Source organism: Panthera onca, chromosome C1, assembly GCF_046562875.1.
Source record: "Panthera onca isolate mPanOnc1 chromosome C1, mPanOnc1 haplotype 2, whole genome shotgun sequence".
In the NCBI taxonomy this organism is placed as follows: domain Eukaryota; kingdom Metazoa; phylum Chordata; class Mammalia; order Carnivora; family Felidae; genus Panthera; species Panthera onca.
In genome coordinates, this window is record NC_138346.1 from 201,403,269 (window position 1) to 201,427,546 (window position 24,278).

Here is a 24,278-nt window from a genome sequence, read left to right on the forward strand (position 1 = left end):
ACGCCTGGACCCCGAAGGAAAGGTGGCACCAGACAGCCAAGGATATGGCAAGAAGAGGGAAACCTTTATTTGGTTAAAAAAGGTACAGACAGCAAACAAGCAGCCCCCAGCCGTGGGCTCAGCAGACTTCCTAGGCCCGGCCCACTTTCCATTAGCTCCTCTGAAGAACGCCGGGCTGTGGAGCCAGGCCGGTCCCTCAGTGCCCGGAGCAAAGGGTACAAGCATCCTCCTGGCATCGCACCTACTTGGGGTAGTGGGGACGGAGGGGGCCGTGGGAACAGTGTCAAACCGGTTGTGCTTAGAACAGTCACCAAACTTGTTCGGCAGCGTCATCAACCACCAACACCCCAGAGGCTCCCGAAGGAACCTGCTCAGCCCCACTGTGGCTCTGCCTGACTCTGGGAGGGGGCAGGCTGTAAGGCAAGATTCCTGAAGAGTCTCGACACCTTACAAACCTGGGGAAGGGGAAGGGGAAGGGGAGTGGAGACGGGGGTGAGTTTCAGCGTCGTATTGTATCACCGTGCTGACAGCTGTGGTATGGCTTTCTACACTCTGGCGTGGAGTGGGGGTGGGGGCAGAAAGGCCAGCCCCCGCCCCCTGTGGGGGGCTCTGGAGAGCACAAGGGCGGGGCGGGCTTGGGGGCAGACCCTGTAGGCACGGACGGTGGCAGGTGGGCCACAGGTTAGGCAGGTGGAGGTGCCGGGTGCCGGGCTCCCCTCAGGCCGCTCCTGGAGAGGCAGAGAGCAGCAGTCCTCAGGAGGTCCTTAAGCCCCCACACACACTGGAGATCCCCGCAGGACAGCAAAGAAGGAGAAGAGAGAGGGTTAGCGGACCCGGGAGGAGACAGGAGGCCTGCGGGGGGGGTGCCGCCTGCTCTCCTGGCACCTGCCTCTTCCCCGCGGGAGGGCCACGGCTGGGGCAGCAGGCAAGGACGCAGCAGAGACACGGGCAGGGGAAGCTCAGCGGGGACGGAAAGCAGGACACAGGTGTTCGTGACTGAGGGCTCCTGCACACCAGGACACCCCAGAACAGGCCCAAGCACCTCTGAGCAGGTCCGCCGCCCCTCCCCAACCTCACCCTTCACCTCCTGCTCCAGTGGGAGCTGCTTCCTCAGTCCAGAGCAGGGCTGGGCCCTCAGCCCTGCCTTCATGCCCCCGTCCTTCTGCTTGGGGGGGGAGAGGGGAGCCCTGGGGGCCCTACCACCGCCAGCACACACACCACACCACACACCAGACAGATGAATGGGCTCCATGGGGTTGGCAAGGCATGCGATGGGGATGAGATGGCGTGTGAGGGGACTAGGCGGTGCTGGCCGACAGGGGAGACATGGTCTTACCAGCTAACCCTCTGCAAAGAGGCCTGTTAGCTCCCCTCAGGCTGTGCAGGAGATGGCAAAATCCTGACAGGTGTCCTCCTGGGGGAGATACCAGAGAGGTGGGCCAGTGTTACGAGTCGTCTGGCTGGGCCCCGCTGCTCAAGGCGGGGCTGGGGGCCAGGGAGGCTCCGGCTCGCAGATTGGAATCTAGGGTCTCGTAAACATTTTCTTAGCTGAGCGGTCACTGGGGGTCAGAGCGAAAAGGCAGCAAGGAAAAAGAACCTGGGGGTCTCCAAATCCCGGAGGCAGGGGAAAGTAGAGGGGACAAAAAGGGGACAGGATGGCCTCTTCTTACATGCCTATGGGGGCCACCTTGCTCAGTCTCCAGCAGACAGACTCGGCCAGGAGAGGAGACCTTTAGCCACATCACTGGCCTTCCTGCCTTCTGTCTCCCCAGGAAAGACCAAGTTTGGCTGAAAGAACAGAGGGCTGCCAGTCGGAGCCTCAGCAAAGAAAGAGCAAACAAAAACCAAACCAAAGCAAATCAACTCTTAAAAACGAAAATTTTATTACAAGCAGGAACAAAGAATACTGGCTTAAATAAAAGGCAGGGGGCTTCCCCTCCTCTAGCCAGCCCCCTCCCCACTTGCAGCATGGCCCGGGGTCCTGGCGCTGGGGCGAGGCTGTTTCTCCCAGGGGGGACCCTCTGCAGCTGCCAGTTCTCAGCTGCCTGTGACCCACTAGCTTCTGCAGCAAGGAAGGGCAAGAGGCGAGGACTTCCTAGGTCACTTTCCAAGGGCTTCAGCCCACTTGAAGGGCCAAGGAGGGAGACAGAACAATCTCCTATCTACTTTGACAAGAAACTACAGTTCCCCGCAGAGAAGAGACATCCTTTGACTTTGGGGCCCAGACGTAGGCCAACCTTCACTCGCTTCTCGGCCCACCCTGCTCCTTCCTCCCTTTTCTCTGGATGGAGTCCTCCAGCTGGCAGAGAGTCCCTGTTCTCTGGCCGCTGGCACCAGGTCCCATACTCAGAGCCGGGAGGAGGGTGTGCGGCTTGTAGAGTGGCAGCCGCTCCCCACAGCCATTACCCCATCCACCACGCCCAGCCTCAGCCAGTCTGGGCAGGTCCCAGGCTTCCTGATGTCCGAGGAGGAAGGGAAGATAGGAGGGTGGGGGCTGAGCTGCAGCGGGGAACCCAGAGGTCTCCTGCGATCACTGCACAAGCTCCCTGTTGCCGTGGCTCAGGCCGCTCCTTGCTGCTGCCAGCTGACACCCGAGGGGGATGGCGGGGAGAGGGGCAGCCCAGGGGATGTAGGGAAGCGGGAGCCAGCCGCATTCATACAAGGGCACACGCGAACACACGCACACACACTCACTCACAGCCAGACGTTCTCTTATAAATTTATAAAACCCAACTTGCTTTCTGCTAATCTTTAACCTGGCACTACACAGATAGCAATGTGGCCGACTGTTTTTTCTTCCACTTAAAAAATGCTACGTAGAAAAGAGGTCTATAAAATTGTGCAAAATACCCAGCATTAATAAACCCGTTTCAAGTATTGCCAGCAAGAGGATAACCCACCCAGCCCAAGAACTGACTTGGGAGAGAGGTGGGGAGGCAGGGAGGTCAGACTGGGATCCCTTAGAGAACCCTCCATGGGTAGAGAGCAGGCAAGGCCCCCACTTCCTAGCGTGCTGCCCAGGAATCACGCAGGAGCTGAGGTCTTGGGTGCCTCGCTGGCTGGTTCAGCCTTCTCTGACACAGGCTGTCTCCCACCACCCCCAACTCTGCCCTATCCATCTAGAACCCCAGCTCCACCCTACTGGCCGACGCCATACGAAAAAACATGAACGGAAGAAAGAACAATGGTCATCACAAAAAGAATGAAGGAGCCCACAGACCACAACGGCCCACGGAGGCATCCTCTCCCACAGCCCGCTGTCCAGAGCCGAATGCTCTTAGGTCCCACTTCACCCCCAGGACCCCAGCTGAGCAGAGCCCACCGGCCCCTCCACCTGGGAGGTATCGCACGCAGTCCGCACCCTCATTCACACGGGGCTCGCCCCGGCACAGGCAGAGACTCGGCATGGTCCCCTCGCGGCCTCAGGGGCCCTGGCCTCTCTCTCTCCTGTCACTCCTGCCGCTGATCAGCTGCGGGGATCTAGGGCCCAAGGCTGTGGGAACTTGGGTTTGGGGAGCAGAGGGGACAGCCACGGAAGTGCGGGGCAAGCCACGCAGGGTGGGAAATAAATACGAAAGAGTCTTTGGCGGCTCTGCTTCCCTTGGGTGGAATGGGGAGGGTCCCGGCAGGTGTGGAGGGTGGCAGGTGACTGCGGAGGGGTGGACAAGCCAGCAGGTGGCAAGTACCGAGCCCAGTTCAGGGGTGGCCTCCTACCATGCTGGCGTCAGGCTTGGCTCCACAGGCTGGCTCATCGCTCCTGATGGGCGAGGGCAACACGGCGTCTGACTGCACAAATCCCCTCCGGTCAATGAGGCTTCCAAAACACAAGGGGGGACGTGAGGGCCCTGCCCAACACCAGCGGTCCAGGCCTGGGGCTGGATGGCAGAGTCCATTTTCCAGCCAAGAAAAGACCCAGCCCTAGAAAGCCTCAGAAAGGGGAGCTGATCTCCAGCTGGGGGCTCAAGACCCTTCCCTTCCAGAGCAGGGGAACCAGAAGGGCCCTCTCTGCACCCTGGACACCTGGTTTTGGACCACCAGATTGATGCACTGTGAATTCAAACCGGCCCATTTTTCGGTCTGGCTGCCACAAAGCCAGGCTGTGGGCGAGGGGAAAAGCAGGATGGAAGAGCATTTGGAAATAGTGCGATTCCCACTGTGACCTACCCCCCACCCCCACGGCAAGGATGACACTCCTATGAGGCAGGAGAAGTCGGGGACGGTGTGGGGAAGGTCTGGGTCCCGCAGTGCCCACTGCAGTGGAGCTCCTGTTCTGGCACTCTGGTGCCCCCTGGTGTGAAGACAAGGGCACTTCCCAGCAGGGCTGAACCCTCAGGGCGCCACCAGGAGGGAGGATGGAGACCCCGCCCGGTCCAGCCACCAGCACCGGAAGGGAAATGTTGCCCAAGAGTAGCCAAAACATTAATTGTGGTGATCACTGGGGAATAAGATTACATGTGATAGTTAGTACTCTTCTTTTTAAGATTTTGTACTCTATGTTTTTCTACAATGAGCATATGTGATTAAAAATTACACAGAATTCGGGGCGCCTGGGTGGCTCAGTGAGTTAAACGTTCGACTTCGGCTCGGGTCATGATCTCACGGTTTGTGAGTTCGAGCCCCGTGTCGGGCTCTGTGCTGACAGCTCAGAGCCTAGAGCCTGGAGCCTGTTTCGGATTCTGTGTCTCCCTCTCTCTCTGCTCCTCCCCTGCTCATGCTTTGTCACTCTCTCTCAAAAAAAAAAAAAAAATATTACACAGAATTCTTTTGTGTGATAAATGCCTTGAGTGCACCCTGCCGGGGATGGTGGACAGAGGGCTTCTGTCGTGTGAAGAGAGGTCTGCTGCTTCCAGAACCTCTTTGAGAGGTGTGGACTCGCAGGGCTATCCCCCCACTGGCCGGGCCAGGCCCTGTGACCTCTCCCCATGCTCACCCCTGGCTTACCTGGGAGGTAGGGGGCCGCAGAGCACAGCACAGCAGTTGGTGATAACACTTTTATGGCTGTAGGGATTGACGGAGGCCTCACCGCCCCTCTTGCTGGACCACGAGCCTTTGATCTGCCAGCAGGAAGGAGGTCTGAGTCAGGTACCTCCTTTTACTTCGATTTTCTAGGAGGGAGGTCTAGAGGCTGGGAAAAACTGGTGAGAGTTTTTCCAATGCTAGGTAGACTATTGGAGGGGACATGTCTTTAACCCAGGCTATTCAGTGAGTGTGGGGGACTGCTGGATGTCGGGGGCACCTAGCCGAGAGGAGGAAGCCCTAATCAGGACAGAGAGCAGCGCACAGCCAAAGAGAAGCCTCCAAAGGAAACTTCTTGGGTGCATCCTCCCTTCTCCGGCCAGCCACCTCTAAGGGAAGGTAGTATAAGGGGACAGAGCTCAGGCTGACCTGGCTATGAGCCCTGGCCCTGCCCCCGACACACTGCATGACCCTGGACAGAGCACTTCCCTGAATCTCAGTCCTCATTTGAAAAACAGGGAACTGTGATAGCATCGTTGGAGATGAAATCTTGCCATCTCTAGATTTGTGAGGCCAGCTATCAAAGGCACTGAAGAGTTTAGCAACAAAGGATACTTGCTTGACTTTAACCCAGAGTTTCCCAAAGTCATTTGGCTATAACACATCTTTTTGCTTAACCCCTAGTAACATCCTGAAGAACCAGCACCCACAAAACTGCCTTAGGAGATGCTGGCTGATGTCATTTCTGCTCTGTACCAATCATTCAGCACATGAAACCCTATCATGAGTGTTAAGTTCTGTTTCCCAGAATGAGAGGCTGAGGTCAAGAGATGTATTTTCTGTTGGTCATGGGCCTCTGAGCAGTATCTGATGGTGGCCCTGGCACAGATGCTGTCATTTACTTTTTTATCGTTTGGGAGAAAAGAAGGGGAGGTCAGGTCGGGCCCGGGGCTGAGCACACAGTGGGCGCTCAAACAATGCTTGCCGGTGGGGGTCTGAAAGGCAGCAGGTAGGGAGGGTTGACATAGCCCCATAGTCCTATCCTCGCTGTCTCCCTCAATAAGGATGCCCAAGGGAACCCCAGGGGCACCCCGAGAATAGTCACATCTCTTTGCCTGTAAGTGCAGTGTGGTGGGGCGCAGCAAGGGTAGCCCAGGGCTTTTGGCCACAACCCTGACTCTGTCCCTTTCTGGCCGTGTGACCTTGGGGCAAGTCACTCAGCCATCAAACAGGAGAAAAAGCATCCCTGTTCCTTCTGCCTCAGAGTTGGCAAAAGGACCCAAAGAGATGATGGGAGCTAAAAGAACTCTGGAGACAGTTAACACGCGGGCCAAACGTAAGGACTGTTACGGTGGAGCACTGCCTCTGGGTTAGCGAGAAAGCCTGCGCGGAGGGGCCAAGGCACGTGGGGGCCTTAGAAGACCCTGTACTGGATCTCCCAGGGCCAAGCCAGGAGCACTGGAAGGCAATGTCTGGCCACCCTCTGTCCCCACCCGTGTTACCCCAGCAGCCCGAGTCAGGCGAGTCAGGCTGCACCGCGGCGGCCGCTGCAGGCCCCCTCGCCCAGCCTCCTGCCCAGCGCCCCGCCTCCTGCCCAGAGCCCCGCCTCCTGCCTAGGGCCCCGCCTCCTGCCCAGGGCCCCGCCTCCTGCCCAGTGAATGGAGGTTGCTCCAGCCTTACTCACGTCTTCGTTAGTTGTCAGGTTGGAGGCGACGAGGTAAGTATGAAACCCTGAGAGGCCCAGGATGGACCAGATGGAGAAGAAGCAGATCACCAACTCCAGCACAGTGAGCAGGGTGGTCAAGGACCCACACCGGGACAGGGCTGGGGGCCTCCCCGGCCCCTGGAGGCCTGCCATGCCCAGCCCTTCTCACCTATCCTTCCGTGAGCGATTTCCCCAGAAAGGAGATGGGTTTGTAACCTTCCTGCGGTCCAGTCACCACTTCTCGACAGGATTACCTCCTGAGCCCTAAGAAGAGTTCGGGAGCCCATTCAAGAGCAGGACGGGTGATGGACAGTAGGGGGAACTGAAGATGCCAGGCACCAAGAACCCCGCACAAGAACCCCGTCCCGGTTGCTTGGTGTCTTAAGGGAAGACAGGGACTGTGGCTCCTGAGAGTTCTTGGCCACCCCAGCCCTTTGATCAGACTGTTTAGGATCAGCTCTAGCCGGGGAGGAAACAGAAGCAGCTGGTATATCAGATTATTCTAGAGGACAAACATTAGCGCTACACCATTCCCCCCGGATTACAGGATGAGGTGTGGGGATCCACCCCAGTGAAGGGGCCTCGTTCCCACCAGGGCATCTATTGGCTGACAAAGGATATCTCGCTGGTGTCTCCTTCAGAGTGGAGAGGAAGTTGCTTCCCTGAGAGCCTGGGGAGGAGAAAACAGGACAGGGCACAGCTCAGATGGACAGTGACCACAGCCCCTTGACTTGGCAGAGCTTGCCGGCCCACCCCTCCTGCACACCCCTGCCCCCACGCCCAACTCACGCAGCGTCAGGTGGGTGACCACACAGGCGAAGATGAAGGCCGTCAGGAACGAGAGGGAGAGAATAAACGCGTAGAAGAAGCGGTAGTTCCGTCTCCCCACACAGTTGCCCACCCAGGGGCAGTGATGGTCAAACCGTTCTGGAAAAGGGCCCGGGGGCGGGGGGGGGGGGGGGACAGGTTAGCGTGCCTGGGCTGCAACCAGCACAGGTGTTTGGAGGCCTCACGCCACAGCTGGGGCTTTCTTCCCCCACACTCTCTCTGTACCGGCCCATTCAGCCGATTCGCAGCTCCTCACACGCTCCCTGCTTCTGGGCCTTTCTGCAAGCTTCCCACTGCCTCACACATTCTTCTCTATCTCTTCACCTGGTTAAGGGCGATTCCTCTTTTGTATCTCAGCTGCAAAGCCACTTCCTTAAGAAAGCCTCCTCTGATCCCTGACAAGGTGAGGGCCCTCTGTTACCCGCTGCTACTTATCTTCTGCGGCTCTTTGCCCATGTGTGTTTACATACTTATTAATAATTAGCGGACCGGCCAATTACCCCTGCTGGATGGTAAACTCCACGAGGGGGCCGGTGTTGGCCTCACACCGAGCTGAGTCCCACGTCCAGCTGTGCGTGGTACGAAGATGCACAAAAAGCACTTGTCGCCTGGCCTACGACCCTGGCCACCTGCGACAAACAACGCTCCCCATTCCCTGCTCTAGAACTAGAGGCTCAGGGAGGGGCGGGGCCGCTGTGTAACTTGTGGAGAGCTGGCATGTAAGGCCTGGCCAGAGGGCTGAGCTCACACTAGCACCCCAGGGCGGTGGGTGGGGGCGGGGGGGGGGGGGTGCTGCTGGTGTCACACCCAGACTGGTAATGAAAGTCCTCTGTGGGAATGTGGATCACAAGCCCACTGCAGGCCTCCTACCATGGCCAGCACCCTTTGCGGATTCTCAGGGAAGAATAACGCCCACTGAGTCACCCACTCGGCTGCCTGCTGTCATGGGGTGTTCCCTACTGTTCTCTCAGGGAGTGCTGAGCTAGCGTGATGAGCTCACTGCCCTGGGGACCACGCTCAGTCACCGTGGCTCAGCTCACCTGGATCCTCTTACATAGCATTTCCCTTATGACACCCTTCCAGGGGCACACCCTCGGTCCCCATCAGAGCTGCCCGGCCTCTGGAGAGCAAGAAGAGGAGACAAAACAGCCTCTGGTTCCCCAGCAACCACCGAAGGTGTGGGCCTGGAGCTTAGCTTCCAATCCTGGCCACATCCTCTCTACCTGACTGGCTTGAACTCCTCTGTTCTCAGATTCTTGTCCCTCCCAAACCCTGGGAATCAGATCAAAGTCATTCAGTATAGCTGGCTCTGGGCTGCTGGATGGTAAATCGTTCTCTTTCTGGCCCCAAAGTATCTAGAATGTTATTGCTCTAGTCTCTGGTTCCTAGAAACTTGGACCTACTGAGGACCAGGCTGAGTCCTGGGAGAAGGGTCCAGGGTCTCTCTGCATCTCCCCCATACTTCAGAGCTGGGGGAAAGGAATCTACCAATCCTGGGCTGAAGGCAAGATACCACTGGTCACACTCTGAGCCTCTCCCCACAGCCCTTCCTCAATCAGAGCAAATTTGGGTGACTTCCTGCCCAGCTCTGGCTATTTCAGACACACCCCCGCCCCCGTGAGTGACTCCTCTGTCTTCAGGGCTCCCTGCACCGCTTCCTGCTGCCTCCCACTTACCCACACAGTTGTCGCAGACACTGCAGTGTGAGGTCCGGGGTGGCCGAAACATCTTGCAGGTGAAGCAGTACTTCAACTTGACCATCTGCCCGTTGATCATCACCTCCCGGGTCCGAGGGGGTGGCCGGTACGTGGAACTGCCTGTGTTATCTGGGGGTGGGAGGACAGAAAGATAGGGAATGTCCAAGCCCAGAGCCAGAAGCCCCAGCTGGGTGGAAGCCACTGCTGCCTGGCACGGACAGGAGAAGCCTTAGGGAAACCGTTTCCTGGGAACAAGCCATTGGCGGGCCCAAGGAGGGGACAGATATTAAGAGCTGCTACCTACCGAAATTTGCTGTGTGCCAAGCCCTGTGCTAAAGCATTACCCACATGCTCACGCACTGCTGGTCTTACACAACTTTGAGAAGGCGACTCTAGGAAGACTGGGGGAGGTTTATCTAGTCAAGCCTAGACCTAAGTTCCAGTTTCTAGGAGGTACAGGGGATGGAAGACAAAGTAAACAACACTATGAGAAAACAATCAGATCCAGAATGCGGGGCACCTACAAGACCACTGATCCTGATGTCTAACAAAATCCACGTCACTTACAAAGAGAGGGAGACAGTTAAGCGTCCGATGTCGGCTCGGGTCATGATCTCACGGTTCGTTGAGTTGGAGCCCCACCTCGGGCTCCATGCTGACAGCTTGGAGCCTGGAGCCTGCTTTGGATTCTGTGTCTCCCTCTCTCTGCCTCTCCCCTGCTTGCACTCTGTCTCTCTCAAAAATAAATAAACATTAAAAAAAAAAAAAAAAGAATTGTAAATATAGGGGCGCCTGGCTGGCTCTGTCGGAAGAGCACGCAACTCTGGATCTCGGGCTTGTGAGTTCGAGACCCATGTTGGATGCAGAGATTACTTAAAAATAAAATCTTAAAAAAAAAAAAAAGAACTACAAATATATATGACACAAATAAGATACACTAATAACAACTATTAAATCTAGATGATGAACATGCATAAATTAATTCTATTGGGGCGCCTGGGTGGCCTGGTCAGTTAAGCGTCTGACTCTTGGTCTCAGCTCAGGTCATGATCTCACAGTTTGTGAATCTGAGGCCTGCATCTCGCTCTGCACTGATGGCACAGAGCCTAGTTGGGATTCTGTCTCTTCTTCTCTCTGCCCATCCCCCGCTGGTGTGTGCGCGTTCGCTCTCAAAATAAATAAATAAACTTAAAAGAAAGAAACTCATTGTATTTCACACTTTTCTGGATGTTTGAAGTTTTTCATAATAAAAATTTTAAGAGGAAAAGAAATGCAGAGATATATTGCATTCATGGATTAAAAGACACAATTTTAGAAAAGGTTTTATTCTCCCTAAATCAATCTGTAGATCAACATAATCCCAATCAAAAATCTCAGTATGTTTTTTTTTTTTTTTGGGGGGGGGGTGGAAATTGACAAACTCGTTATAAAATTCATATGGAAATGCAAAGGGCCAAAGACAGCCAACGCATTCCTGAAGGACAAAGCTAAGGACTCCTATCACTAGAGATCAAGACTAATGATAGAAAGCTAATGATTAAGAAGGTCTGGTTTGGGTGCGAGGGTAGAAATGCTGACCAACGGAACAGAAAAGAGAATCCAGAAACAGACCTGACATGTAAATGACCAAGTGGTTTACGACAAGGGTAACACTGAAGTGGTGTGAAAGAAAATGGGCCCCCAATAAACAGTGCTGAGTCCACTGGGTAAACAAATGGGGGAAAAAGCATCTGGATCCTGCCTCCCACCAAACATTCAATTTCAGACAGATTGTAGCTCTAAATGCAAAAGCCTGGGATTAAAAAAAAAAAAAAAAAGGAGACATGACTGTGGAGCAGACAAAGATTTCTTAAGACCCAAAGGGGCAAATCATAAAAGAACAATCTGGTATAACAGCATCACATCAAAATTAAGAACTTCTTTTTCTTTAAGTATATTTGAAAGAGAGTGCGAGCCGGGGGAGGAGCAGAGAGGGAGAGAATCCCAAGCAGGCTCCATGCTGTCAGCACAGAGCCCAACATGGGGCACAAACTCACAAGCTGTGAGATCATGACCTGAGCTGAAATGAAGAGTCGAACGCGTAACTGACTGAGCTACACAGGTGCCCCCAAAATTAAGAACTTCTATTTGGGGCACCTGGTTGGCTCAGTTGGTAGCACGTGCAACTCTTGATCTCCGGGTCGTGAGTTTGGCCCCACGTAGGACATAGCAATTACTTAACAAAAACAGTAATAACTTGTGTTCACCTAAAGATACAATGAAAAAAATGAGGGGCGCCTGTGTAGCTCGGTCAGTTGGGCTCCGACTTTGGCTCAGGTCATGATCTCACTGTGAGTTCAAGCCCTGCATCGGGCTCTGTGCTGACAGCTCAGAGCCTAGAGCCTGTTTCGGATTCTGTGTCTCTCTCGCTCTTTGCCCCTTCCCCTGTCATGCACTGTGTCCCTCTCTCTCAAAATAAATAAACCTTAAAAAAAAAAGTCTTAAAAAAAAAATGAAAAGGTGACCTTCAGAGTAGAAGATTTGAACAAGAACAAAGCATTTGTAACCAGAACACATGAAGAATCCCTATATGTCAGTAAGAAAAAGTTCAGACATCTCAATTCAAATGTGGACAAAAGATTCAAATAGGTATTTCATAAAAGAAGCTGTCCAATGGCTAATAAACACATGAAAAGGTATTCATGCTCATTAGTCTTCAATGAAATGCAAATAAAACCATAAAATGTTACCACCACACATGTACCAGAATGGCTAAGGTGAAAACAATTTTAAAAATCAAGTGTTGGTAAAAATGTAAGGCAACTAGAAATCTCATATAACCACTCTGAAAAACTACTTAACACTAACCACCAAAGTTCAACATATGCACCACCAGCAAGCCCACTCCTAGGTATCTCCCCAACAGAAATGTACATGATTAAAAAAAAATTCTTAAAAAAATTTTTTTTAAAGTTTATTTATTTTTGAGAGAGAGAAAGAGAGAGAGACAGAGCTCGAGGGGGGAAGGGCTAGAGAGAGAGGGAGACACAGAATCTGAAGCAGGCTCCAGGCTCCGAGCTGTCAGCACAGAGCCCGACGCGGGGCTTGAACTCACGAACCGCGAGATCATGACCTGAGCCAAAGTCGGACGCTTAACCGACTGAGCCACCCAGGCGCCCCATAAAAAAAAATTTTTTAAGTAAACTCTACACCCAACATGGGGCTCGAACTCATGACCCTGAGATCAAGAGTCACATATTCTCTGACTGAGCCAACCCGGCCCCCTGAAATGTGCAAGATTTGATGTGCACCAAAAGATGTACAGGAATATTCACAACAAGAATCTCAGCCAAAATCTGGACCTACCCAAATGCCCATAAATAGAACAGATTAACAAAAGGTAGTATGGAGTTCTATAGAGCAAAGAATGAACGATCCTCAACCACACATAAGAACTATGGATAGGGGCGCTTGGGTGGCTCAGTCGGTTGAGCGTCCGACTTCGGCTCAGGTCATGATCTCACGGTCCGTGGGTTCGAGCCCCGCATCGGGCTCTCTGCTGACAGCTCAGAGCCTGGAGCCTGTTTCCGATTCTGTGTCTCCCTCTCTCTCTGACCCTCCCCCGTTCATGCTCGGTCTCTCTCTGTCTCAAAAATAAATAAACATTAAAAAAAAAAAAAAAAGAACTATGGATAAATCTCATAAACATGTGTAAAGTGAAGAAACCACACACGTAAGAACACAAAATGTTCAAAAACAACTAAAAGTAATCTAATATGGTAGCAGTCAAGATCATGGTCACCTCTGGAGGGGTGACACTGACCAGAAAGGCAAGGGGGAGCTCCTGGGACACTGCTCATATACTGCTTCTTGATCAGGGTGCTGATTACATGCGTGTGTTCAGTTTGTGAACACTCAACAGAACACTTAGGATTTGTACACTTTTTTGTAAGCCCATTATATTTCAGTAAAAACTTAACAAAAAGAAAGATTTAAGGGGCTCAGCTGGTTGAGCGTCTGACTTCAGGCTCAGGTCATGATCTTGCAGTTCGTGGGTGGGTTCGAGCCCCACGTCGGGCTCTGTGCTGACAGCTCAGAGCCTGGAGCCTGCTTTGGACCCTGTGTCTCGCTCTCTCTCTGCCCTTCCCCTGCTCGTGCTGTGTCTCTCTCTCAAAAATAAATAAACATTAAAAAAAAATTTTTTTTTTTTTAAAGAAAGAAAAGAAAGGTTTAAGTAACTTGTGCAAAGTCACAAACTCATATGCTGGCAAGCAGGAATCCAAACCCTGGTCTGTCATATGCAAAAGCCCACAATTCTACCCACTGAGCCTCTTGGTCCCCCGGACCTCAAAGGACCAAAGTCCCCAGGGCAGTGGCTTATTTCTGGACAGAACCTGAGAATCACATGAGGCTGCCTGTGATCCCTAGCCCTTTACTATGCTCCCAGCCATCACTTCTACTGGACACTCCCCAGATAATATCTCCAGTTTGGCCACCTGCCTCCAATGATTACTGAGTGTCCAGCAGGTGCCAGGCACTATTCTAGGCACTTGGCATGCATCAGTGAAGCACACAGACTTGTGTCTCACATTCCAGTTACCAAACAGACTCTTTCTTACCAGGCTGTTCACCATCCCCCCAACCATAACATGTTTAAAATGGAACTAAGCAGGGGCCCCTGGGTGGCTCAGTTGGTTAAGCGTCCAACTTTGCCTCAGGTCATGATCTCATGGCTTCTGAATTTGAGCCCTGAGTCGGGCCCTGTGCTGACAGCTCAGAGCCCGGAGCCTGCTTCAGATTCTGTGTGTGTGTCTCTCTCTGCCCCTCCCCAACTCGCACTCTGTCTCTCTGTCAAAAATAAATAAACATTAAAAAGAATAAAAATAAAATAAAATAAAATAAAATAAAATAAAATAAAATAAAATAAAATGGAACTAAGCATCTGAACATCTTTTCTTTATTCTTAAAAAATGTTTATTTTTTTTATTTTTGAGAGAGAGAGTGAGCGAGCGCGTGAGCACGAGCTAGGAAGGGGCAGAGACAGAGACAGAGGATCCAAAGCAGGCTCTATGCTGACAGCACAGAGCCTGATGTGGGGTTCAAACTCATGAACCATAAGATCACGACCTGATCAGAAATCGGATGCTCAACCGACTGAGCCACCCAGGCGCCCCAGAACATCTCTTCTTTAAAACAGGCAGCATGACAGAGGCCAGGTGGTTTGAGGCCAGTGGACACACTCTGAAACCTGGTTTTGCCACCCAGTGGTTAGGGGAAATGTTAAAGCCAAATGTACTTCTCTGAGCCTCAGTTTTCTCATCTGTAAAATGGAAAGAACAGGTAGAATGGAGCACGAATCCTGGCCCCACGTCTTTTTATCTGGGTTTCTCCCGGTGGTATCGTCTGCTAGATGTTCAACAGGGCAAATCGTTTAACCTCTCTGAGCCTCTGTTTCCTTGATCACTGAAAGGGGGATAATAACAGTACCCACATCACAGGGTTGTTGTGAGGGTGACCTGAGGTAAAAACGTGAAGTGACACAAAGTAAATGCTTAAGAAGCACGCTGTTATTATTAGCTCCCATAATTACGAAGAGAAAGGAAGAGTCAAGGGAAAGAAAACACTACACTGAGCGCCTCCTCCTATATGCCGAGCACTTCGTAGGCATTATCTCCTTGCATCCAGAGAACATCCCAGGAGGTAGGATTACTAACGTCAGTCACCTCCAGGTTATAGTTCAGGAGACTTTTTGGTGACGTTCAGTGACATGTCTGAGGCCGCTCCTGGCTAGGAAGTGGCAGAACCAGGATATGAAGCCAAGTTTCCAAAACTTGGGCTTGAGGTCTTTTTGTAAATTTCAAAGTGTCATAATGGTGTTATTTAACCCTGCCTGGTTCCTCATTTCTGCCAAAGGCACAACCCAAGAGCCGGAAAGAACGTCAAAGAGCATATAATGCAGCGCCCAGTGCATAGAAAACTATAATCGTCTCCCCACTGACCGCCTCTCTTCTAACCCCTTCAGTTTACAAATGAGAAAACAGGCCCAGAGAGGTCAGGGGATTTGCCCAAAGTCACACAGCCGCTGAGTGGCAGAGGCAGGAAAACTCAGTTTGGAGGCCTTTTGCAGACCCTTCCTTCTACCTCACCCTTTCCTGGCCAGTCACCAGGTCTTCTCAGGATCTTCCTTCATAATCTTTCACTCTCCTCCCAATGCTCTAAGCCAGGCCAGAACCCTGTCACCAAACAGCCTCCCCTGAAGACTCCCTGCTTCCAGCCCCTCTGCCTTCCAACCCACCACATTTCTCTAAATAATTCCTTTTGGGGGCACCTGGGTGGCTCAGTTGGTCAAGCGTCTGACTTCGGTTCATGAGTTTAAGCCCCACATCGGGCTCTCCGCTGTCAGCACGGAGTCTCCTTGGGATCCTCTGTCCCCTTCTCTCTCTGCCCCTCCTCTCTCAAAATAAATAAATAAACTCAAAATAAATAAATAAATAAATAAATAACCCCTCTTGAGTTATAACCCTTCCCTGGCCTCCCCTAAAAAAACAGATAAAAGGACAACTTCCTGTCCTGATACTAGGGACCTCCACAATTGGGCTCAACCTCCACTCCAGGCTTTTCTCCCACTAGTTTGGCCCTATGAATCCCTGCAGCCTTGGCTTCCTGCCCCTGTCCTGGCCAAGCCCTGGCCCCCGCCGTCTCCTTGCTCACCAGGACTCTCCGGCTCCCTGCCTAGCCTCCAGCAGCTTCTCTGAGCACGGCTGCTCCCGTGCCTTGCACACAGTACCTGCCCCAGGCTGGGCTGTGATGGGCCTGCTGTGTGCAGACACCTAGACCGCACGCCCCCGGGTGGCAAGGATGGTGGAATAAACAGGCAGTCCCATCCAATGAACCATGAGGGAGCAGGCAAAGAGGAGAGAGCACAGGCTTTGGACCAAGGCAGGCCCAGAGTTCAAATCCTGACCCTTCCGTTTATTAGCTAGTACCCCCAGGAAAGCCACTCAACCTCTGTGAGCCCGTGGTGGCATCTGAAAAAGCAGACAAATAATAACCACTGCCTGGAAGGTTTATGGAAGGATCAGAAATTGTACATGTAAAGGAACCGGCACTTGGGGAGTACTTACTAACTGCTGTTCTCAGAGGGACGGCAAGGCACAGGCTCTGGAACCTGAAACACTAGGTTCGAATCATGATTTTGCTGCCTCCTTGCTACTGAAGAAAGTCCCTTCGCCTCTTGCAGCCTCAGTTTCCTCATCCGTAAAATGGAGATAAGACAGTCTTGATCTCACAGGATTGTGGTGAGTGCCCAATGAGGTGCTGCAAGGCCGCCCTAAGCACAGTGCTAGATTCGAAGGACCCTCAGTAGTGACACGGTTCACACTGGGACCCTCTAGCCTGCAGAATTCTCCAGCTCTTCCCAAAACTCTTGATGCTACTCCAAACCCGGCCTGTAACCCTACTCCACGGGCCCCAGGTCCAGCTCCTGTCCCTGCCCACCGCTGTCTTCCAGGCTTGGACACGGGCTTTGGAGCCAGACAGACAGGTGGCCCAACCACAACTAGCCATGTGATGTGGGTCAAGTCTCTCTGACCCTCATCTGGTAAAAAAGAAAATGGGACATAATCAAATCTGCCTCCTAGTGCTATTTGGAAGATGCAGGAAGAGTTCGGCAAGTGGGTTTAGCAAAGCGTCCGGCACCTGGCATGAGCTTAATAAATATTAACCGTTATTGTTGTTCTAGGAGATGCTATATTCCAAACAGCTGATTTAAGAAGAAACTTCAGAAAACAACCCGGCTGTGAGTGACGGAGAGCCCCAGACCCTTTCAGGAAAGAGGAAGAGAGAAGTTTCTGGAATCCTCACTGGATTCCCACAAGCCCTCGCCAAGGCAGGGAGGGAACTCCTACCAACACGCCGTGCCCTCCGGGGGCCAGGCTGCCCCTCTCTAGAACTCGGAAAGAAGAAGTGACGCTCTTCTTTAGGCTGCCAAGAGGAGAGTGTGTCACACTTGAGCAAGGGAGCCACCCAGATGCCAAATGAAAGTCCTCAACTGCGGGGCCCTGAACAAGGTGGGTCAAAGGAGGCCCTGCAGCGGGGTCACTGTGGAAAGCGAACCCCACTCGGGAGGGAGGCAAGGAGCTGCCCCAGGGCTTATTCTCCGGCCAGACCACGCTGCCCAATCACGGCCCTGGCCTCAGCCTCAGTTTCCTCCTCACCAACTCCCGCTAGCAGCCAGCGCAGGTGGCAGCTCCTCGGGGCCGGGAGCAGGCCCGTGTGCCATTCCTGAGCACGAGGCTCAGCCTCTTAAGTTTCAATAGAGAAAAACAATTTTCAAAGGGTACCGTTATTCCCGGTCTCACTGGATGCATAAAAAACGTTCTGGGCCGGGCAAGAGGACATGTACCCCCATTTTACAGATGAGGAAACAGATTTCAATAGCATAAGGTGGGGGGGCGCTGAAACTGGAACCCTTGTCTTCCAAATATTCTCTCAAACATTACCAACCACTATATCAAGGCCTAGAGGTGGCAGGTGAGGGGAGAAGAGGCAAGTACAGAAGAGTCAAATGTGTTTGCTTTAAGAAAAATTCACAGGGGCGCCTGGGTGGCTCAGTCAGTTCAGCATCTGACTTCGGCTCAGGTCATGATCTCACGGTTCGTGGGTTCGAGCCCCGCGTCGGGCTCTGTGCTGACAGCTGGGTTTGGAGCCTGCTTCCAATTCTGTGTCTCCTTCCCTCTCTACCCCTCACCCACTTGTGCTGTTTTTCTCTCCCAAAAATAAATAAACATTTAAAAAAATGAACAATGAAAACATTTTTAAAAAGCGGGGTCGGGGGGCACACCTGGCTGGCTCAGTTGGTAGAGCAAGCATGTGACTCTTGATCACAGGGTCGTGAGTTCAAGCCGCATGCCAGGCTTTGTGCTAAAAAAGAAGAAAAGAAAAGAAAAAAGAAAAGAAAAGAAAAGAAAAGAAAAGAAAAGAAGAGAAAAGAAAGAAAAGAAAAAGAAAGGAAGAAAGAAAGAAAGAAAGAAAGAAAGAAAGAAAGAAAGAAAGAAAACATTTGCTTTGTTCACCCAGTCCAGAAAATATTTGTTGACGAAAGGAAGGAAGTCAGAGTGGGAAGAGATGTTATCCCTGCTCAAAAGGAATCTAAGATCTACTCCAGGGCGCGTGCGCACGCTCTCTCTCTCTCCCCCCCCCCCCCCCCAAGAAGTCAAGTCCCTCTCAGGCTAGTAAGGCCTCCCTGCTGCCTTGCGGGTGGGAATCTATAGCCCCTGGGGATGTGAAATGAGGGCAAAGGCTCCTCACTGAACGGCTGTGAGAAGCAAATGAATCTCCCCACACTCTCCTCCTGACCAAGGGGCATGCTCTGGGTCTCGCCCCAACCGCAGCCCGTGGAGGGGAGCAGGCAGGCACTCTGCACTCAGAGACAGCCGGCCGGCTCTGTGACTCAAGCCCAGTGGCTGGCACGGAAGCACCCTGGGGCTGGCAGGCGCTACCGAGTCGGCATTAGCGAGGGAAGGCTGGGATCGCCACCAGCCTTGCTGGGTCCTGACCGCTGGGCCTTCCGTTGCCCCCACCGGTGGAGGAAGCAGCTGCGGGGCTGTGGTCTTCCCAGCTTCCAGGTCAGTTCAAGGTCAGCCACAGCGCCCAGGGCCGGGAGCACTGGGTCACTGTAGTCCCCACCTGACCCTTTCTGTTCATTCCAGAGGTTTATGGAGCACCTACAGGATATCAGCTTAGTGGTGGGCTGGGGGGCGGAGATACAGGAAGAGCTTGGCCTGAGGGCCCAGTGAGGGGGGGAAGCACATAATTACAGAGTCTGTGTAAGAGGCACTGCGAGTCAAATGTGGGGACTCTGGGCCCAGCCAGCCTGATCTCATTTTGAAACCTGGCCTGGCCACTTGCTGGCTTGTGACTTTGAGGAAGCTGCTTAACCTCTCTGAGCCTCAGTTCCTCACTGGGTAATAACATTATCAAACTTGGAAGATGATGATGTGAATCAGAGATGACAAAGGTCTACCCCACAGCTCGTGGATTCATGGTGTTACTGGTGTCTGTAGTGGAGACGGGAGGGGGAGGAAATGTGTGGGGGTGGGGGCAGGAGGCAGCACTGAAGGCAGCAAAAGGTGAAGTGGCAGTTAAGCAGGATCAGGAGGAATGACCCCTTGGGCTCACCAGAAAGAGGGCATGGCCGGAGAGGGGCTGTGGGAACAAAGCACAGGCAGTGGGGCGGAGGGCTGCAGGGGTGGGAAGTGCGGGCAGGTAGGCTGGAGTGTGCCTTCACCCTGCAAGTGCGCCTCTGCGGGCAAGTCTGCAGGAAAGTGGAAGACGATGTTTCCTGGCCGCAACACTAGGCAACACGAATTCATGGGATGAGAAAGTTCCTCCCTCTTCAATTTTCACTCAAGCCTCTGACTCCATCAAGGGGAAAAGTCTCAACTTTAAAAAAATTTTTAAATGTATGTTTATTTTTGAGAGAGAGAGAGAGAGAGAGTGAGAGCAGAGAGAGACAGAGACACAGAATCCGAGGTAGGTTCCAGGCTCCGAGCTGTCAGCACAGAGCCCAACACAGGGGCTCGAACCCACAAACCGCAAGATCATGACCTGAGCCGAAGTCAGACCCTTAACCGACTGAGCCACCCGGTCGCCCTAAAAAGTCTCAACTTCTAATACCTAATGCCTGTGATCCTCACAGGCCTCAAAGGGACTGCTTTTTGCTAGCAACTGTAACCACAAGAGTTCTGTAACATTGTTATGTTTCTGTTCTTATGATTAGGTTCTATTTCCAGTAAGAGGCTTTTGGCTTACAAGGTTGATAACAATGTTCCTTGTAAAATACACTTAAAAATGAGTCACCTAAAGGAAACACTAAGGAAATTGAAGGTACAAGATGAGGTGCAGAAAGGGAAAAATTGCGACCATTGTACTCAAAAGACCGATCTTCAGGAAATACTGTTGAGGGCACCTGGGAGTCACCCGAATTCTAAACCAGGGAGGGCTGGGGCCAAATCTGAGTCCTGGGAAGACAACTATGACTGAAGGTGTTGGGGCCTGGTCAGCAGTCAATCCAGGCGGCAAATGAGACAGGTCTGCCCTAGGGCAGTGGGCTTCAGAAGGACCCTGGGCACAGACAGGCTGCGGTTTGTGACCTGCTGTGTGGTGGCGGAAGGAGACGCAGCCTTTATGTCCATTCTGTGAGCTGTAAACGTGTCTACATTAGCGTCTGTCACTCAGACCTGGATGTTTCTATCGTCTCCCATCAGACTGGGAGCAATGTTGGCACCTCCTACCTCTTTTCCAACTTCCCAAAGTGCCTGCACTCTGTATGGCCCTGTGGGATGACCCAGCTAGAGGGCTTGCCAGCTGACAAGTCAACATCTCAGACCCGGGTGACCAGCCACCCCGGTTCGCCTGTGCCTGAGGGGTTTCCCGGACACGAGACTGGAAGGAGCTGGTCACCCCACTTCAGACGGTCCTTGAAAGGCAGGAGCCTTGGGCTAGAACCTGTTGGGCTGGAGTGGCTGGCCTATGGGGCCAAAGCGAGAAGCCCACCGTCTGCATGGGCCCCGGTGAGCATCAGTTCATGTTTCTGTGGACAGCACCATCCACCTCAAAGTAGGTCTCCAACCTTCTGGAAAAGGCTCAGTGACCTTTGTCCTTTTCAAGAAAATATATTTCACCCTGATTAGAAACCTCCTGGCCACACCCTCAAATTTGGCTCCTGTTCAAGTTTCAGAGTTCAGAGGCCTCAAAGATGTCACTTTCCAGGCTTAGCAGCTGTTCCCAAAGGAAAGTCTCTAACCCTGACATTTAGGGTCCCGTGGGACTAACTCCACCCCATTCTCCAACCAGAATTTCTCTAATTCTCTGAAGTATTGCTCCTTTTCCAGCCAATATGGCCTGCTCAGGGTTCCATGCCTGTCCCTGCTCCTTCCCACTCTGTTCTCTCCTCCTCTGTTCCATCTGCCTGGAGGCTCCCTTCACACATATTCCTGGGCTTGAACTCTACCCAAACTTTAAGCTTTGGCTCAAGGCACCTCTCCATGAAGCTTCCCCATATCCTCCAGGCAGAAGATACTCCTGTTTCTCTGATCCACTTCCAAAGCCTGATCTCACCTGTAGCAGCTGGTTAGGCCTTCTACCTGGGACTGAGCTAGGCTGGAAACCATCAGAAGGCAGGGTTCACATCAGATTCATTTTTGGCCTCCCACCTCCTCCCCTGTAGTCAGGAGCCAGCATATAGAATTAACATATAAACGATTAAACCGTAATGCCTAACTGGGAGAAGTTCCAACTGTCTCTCCATCAGTCACCTAGGGACATCAAGGAGGGCCTCCACAGAGGCTCAGCCATTCAGCCAATATCCCTGGACCCTCCACTTGGCAGCCTAGGTAAACAAGACCTCACTGTCCAGGAAAGGCTGCCGGGCCTGCCCGACAATTCTGTAACCACCACCATGCAGCACAGGGCCAAGAAAGGAAGGACACGGAGCTCTTGGAAGGTGTCACGGAAGGTCTGGCCCAACTGGGGTCATGAAGGCTTCTCAGAGGACGGAATACCTGGGTTGAGACATAAGAATAAAGATAGTGCGGCCGCAGAAGATGGGGAATTGCATCCCTGTGGCCATCTCAGAAAAGAAAGCGAGGCATTTGGGAATCAAGGCACACAACAGTCCCTCTCCACACCTCCACTCCCTGGCCACGTGATCCCCCTGCCTCAGTTTCTGCATCGGCACAGATGGGCCGCTGAGAAGATCTGTGGGGATAATGGATGGAAAACACTCGCTACACGCAGCCAAGCGGTCCCCAAACATGGGGGATTACAGTTGTCATTATTGCCCACACAACTCACAGGAGGCCAGAGGATTCCAGGGGGCCAGATCCCCAAGCTCAGGCTGGACTGGACAATAATCCTGCCTCACGATTAGCCCTGAGTTGGAGGCAGGAGAAACGGGTTGCCACAGAGCCTCCCCTGTTGCCAGGTGGACCGCCCAGGTCAGACTGCAGAAATCTGAAGGAGCAGAGTTGAGTCTAAGAGGCCGAGTGGTGAGTGGCCCAGTGGGGCAAGGGGGAAGGAAGCTGGATGCAGGCAGAGGAAGACAGCAATCGAGGGCGTGGCCCAAGACAGGCCTGGGCAGAGGGATGAGCCGAAGAACGAAGAGCAAGAGAACATCCTCACCCTTCCTGCCCACCCTCCCGAGCTGTGCCAGAGAAGCAGTGAAATGACTCCCAGTGATGGATGCAGCAGCTCTGACATTAACAGGCCACCGGGTCTGTTCAAGGCCAGTCAGACGTTTAAAAGCCTGTCTGAAAGCCACCCTGTGAGGGGAAGGAGCCAACCACAGACCGGAAACCGGTGTGCAAAGAGCCACGTCACTTCTCCCCAGGAAGGAGCGAGGGTGCAGCAAGCTCAGATTAAGGCCCAGCACCCAGCCTCCCAGGGGGACCCACACAGTGGTCTGGGAGGAATCAAGGGCTATCTGCGGTGCCTTGGGAGCACAGGTTCTTTCTGGCCACAATGGCCTTCCTGCTGTTCCTTACACATACCAAGCTTGGGGCGCCTGGGAGGCTCAGTTGGTTAAGTATCTGATTCTTGATTTCGGCTCGGGTCGTGATCTCACGGTTCGTGGCATTAAGCCCCGCGTCGGGCTCTATGCTGACGATGTCAAGCCTGCTTGGGATTCTCACTCGCTCTCTTTCTGCCCCTCCCCTGCTCATGCTCTCTCTCTCTCTCTCTCAAAATAAATAAATAAACATTAAAAGCCAACAAACATACCAGCTTGTTCACCACTCCAGGCTTTTGCTTTTACTGTTTCCAGACTGTGCGTTACTGGCTCCATCACACCATTCAGAGCTCCTCTCAAGTACACCTCCTCCTACAGGCTTTCCCAGATCACCTACTCTAAACTCCCCACTCCCCACACCTACTGTGCTTTTCCCCTAGAAGCCTACAGAGTTCAATCCCTTGTCTCTTCAGGTCTTTGCTTCTTTGCTCAGAAGTCACCTCCTTCACAAAGTGTTCCCTGACCACCCAGTTTAAAATCATACACCCTTCCCCCCTCCAGCTCTTATCCTCCCTCCCTACTTTACTCTCCCCTGACGTCCTAGATATTTGTTAACTGTCTTTCTCCTCCCACTGGAACATCAGCTCCGAGAGCGCAGGGGATTACTGTCCTATTTGTTCACTACTGTATCGTCAGCATCTAGAAAAGGGTCGGGCACATAATAGGGGTTCGACAAATGATGAGTGAATAAGTGTATATGAATGTTTAAGAGCAGGGCCTCTGGTCAGACTGTATGAGATCTCAGTCCAGCTCTTCCACTTCCTGTATGATCTTGGACCACTTACTCTACTCCTCTGAGACTTAATTTAATCAGTAAAAGGAAAGCAACAACAGTCCTGGTCTCATAGGATTATTGGGGGATTAAATAAGATCATGCATGTAAAGAGGTGAAGACACTGCCTGAACCCCAGCGAGCACTCAGTACTAAGCTGACGGCCTTGGTAGCCTTCGTCGGCTAGCATTTCTTACTTGCTCCTCTGTTCCCTTGTTTATCATGCGTTTCCACCCCAGGGTCAGCTCCAGCCTGCCTCACTCACTACCGTGCCCTCAGTTCCTGGCAAGGTGTGGGAAGAGAAAATCGGGCCTCCTCTCAAACCAAGGAATGTGGAGCCGGGAGACGCAGCTTCAGCTGGAGTAGGAGCCTCACCGATTTGTTTCTCTAGAGCGGCTGCCTCACAGACGGTGGCCCGGGGCAGGATCCCAGGGTCGGTGAAGCTGGTCTGCAGCAGGCAGCTCATGACGAAGAAGAAGAGGATGGCAGCGATGATGGGGATGGCGAGGGTCAGCTGGCGGGCCAGGAAGGGACAGCTAGAGAGAGAGAGGGAGAGAGAGATGAGCAGATACCCCAAGGGCTCCCTGGAACACAGGGCTACCGCACTAGACACGTGTCATGCCATCAACACCACTCCGCATTCTGGCATACAGCCTTTCCCTGAGGAAGAGGGACAGCTCCTAGGTGAGCGCAGCCACTCCTCCAAGAGTGCCTGGAGCAGACATCACTAATTGATCTTTGCACTTTCCCTCTGAGCCAGCAGCAGACATGATC

The 24,278-nt window shown here is 52.8% G+C and overlaps 1 protein-coding gene across 3 annotated transcripts in view; it reads right to left on the reverse strand.

The window, feature by feature from the left end:
- Positions 1-41: 41 nt before the first annotated feature.
- Positions 42-24,278, reverse strand: part of ZDHHC18 (zDHHC palmitoyltransferase 18) — a 28,667-nt gene continuing 4,430 nt past the window's right edge. The window contains exons 2-10 of one of the 3 annotated variants that reach the window (XM_060626879.3): positions 23,880-24,040; positions 9,166-9,315; positions 7,451-7,588; positions 7,283-7,331; positions 6,641-6,743; positions 4,942-5,054; positions 3,715-3,814; positions 1,337-1,414; positions 672-781 (exon numbers count right to left, since the gene is read on the reverse strand). In XM_060626879.3, the coding sequence (XP_060482862.1) occupies positions 1,373-1,414; positions 3,715-3,814; positions 4,942-5,054; positions 6,641-6,743; positions 7,283-7,331; positions 7,451-7,588; positions 9,166-9,315; positions 23,880-24,040 (856 nt within the window). In that variant the 3' untranslated portion in view covers positions 672-781; positions 1,337-1,372. Of the gene's footprint in view, positions 782-1,336; positions 1,415-1,861; positions 3,815-4,941; positions 5,055-6,640; positions 6,744-7,282; positions 7,332-7,450; positions 7,589-9,165; positions 9,316-23,879; positions 24,041-24,278 lie in introns of those variants that run through there. The other 2 variants (XM_060626878.3, XM_060626881.3) reach the window with 2 other exon arrangements.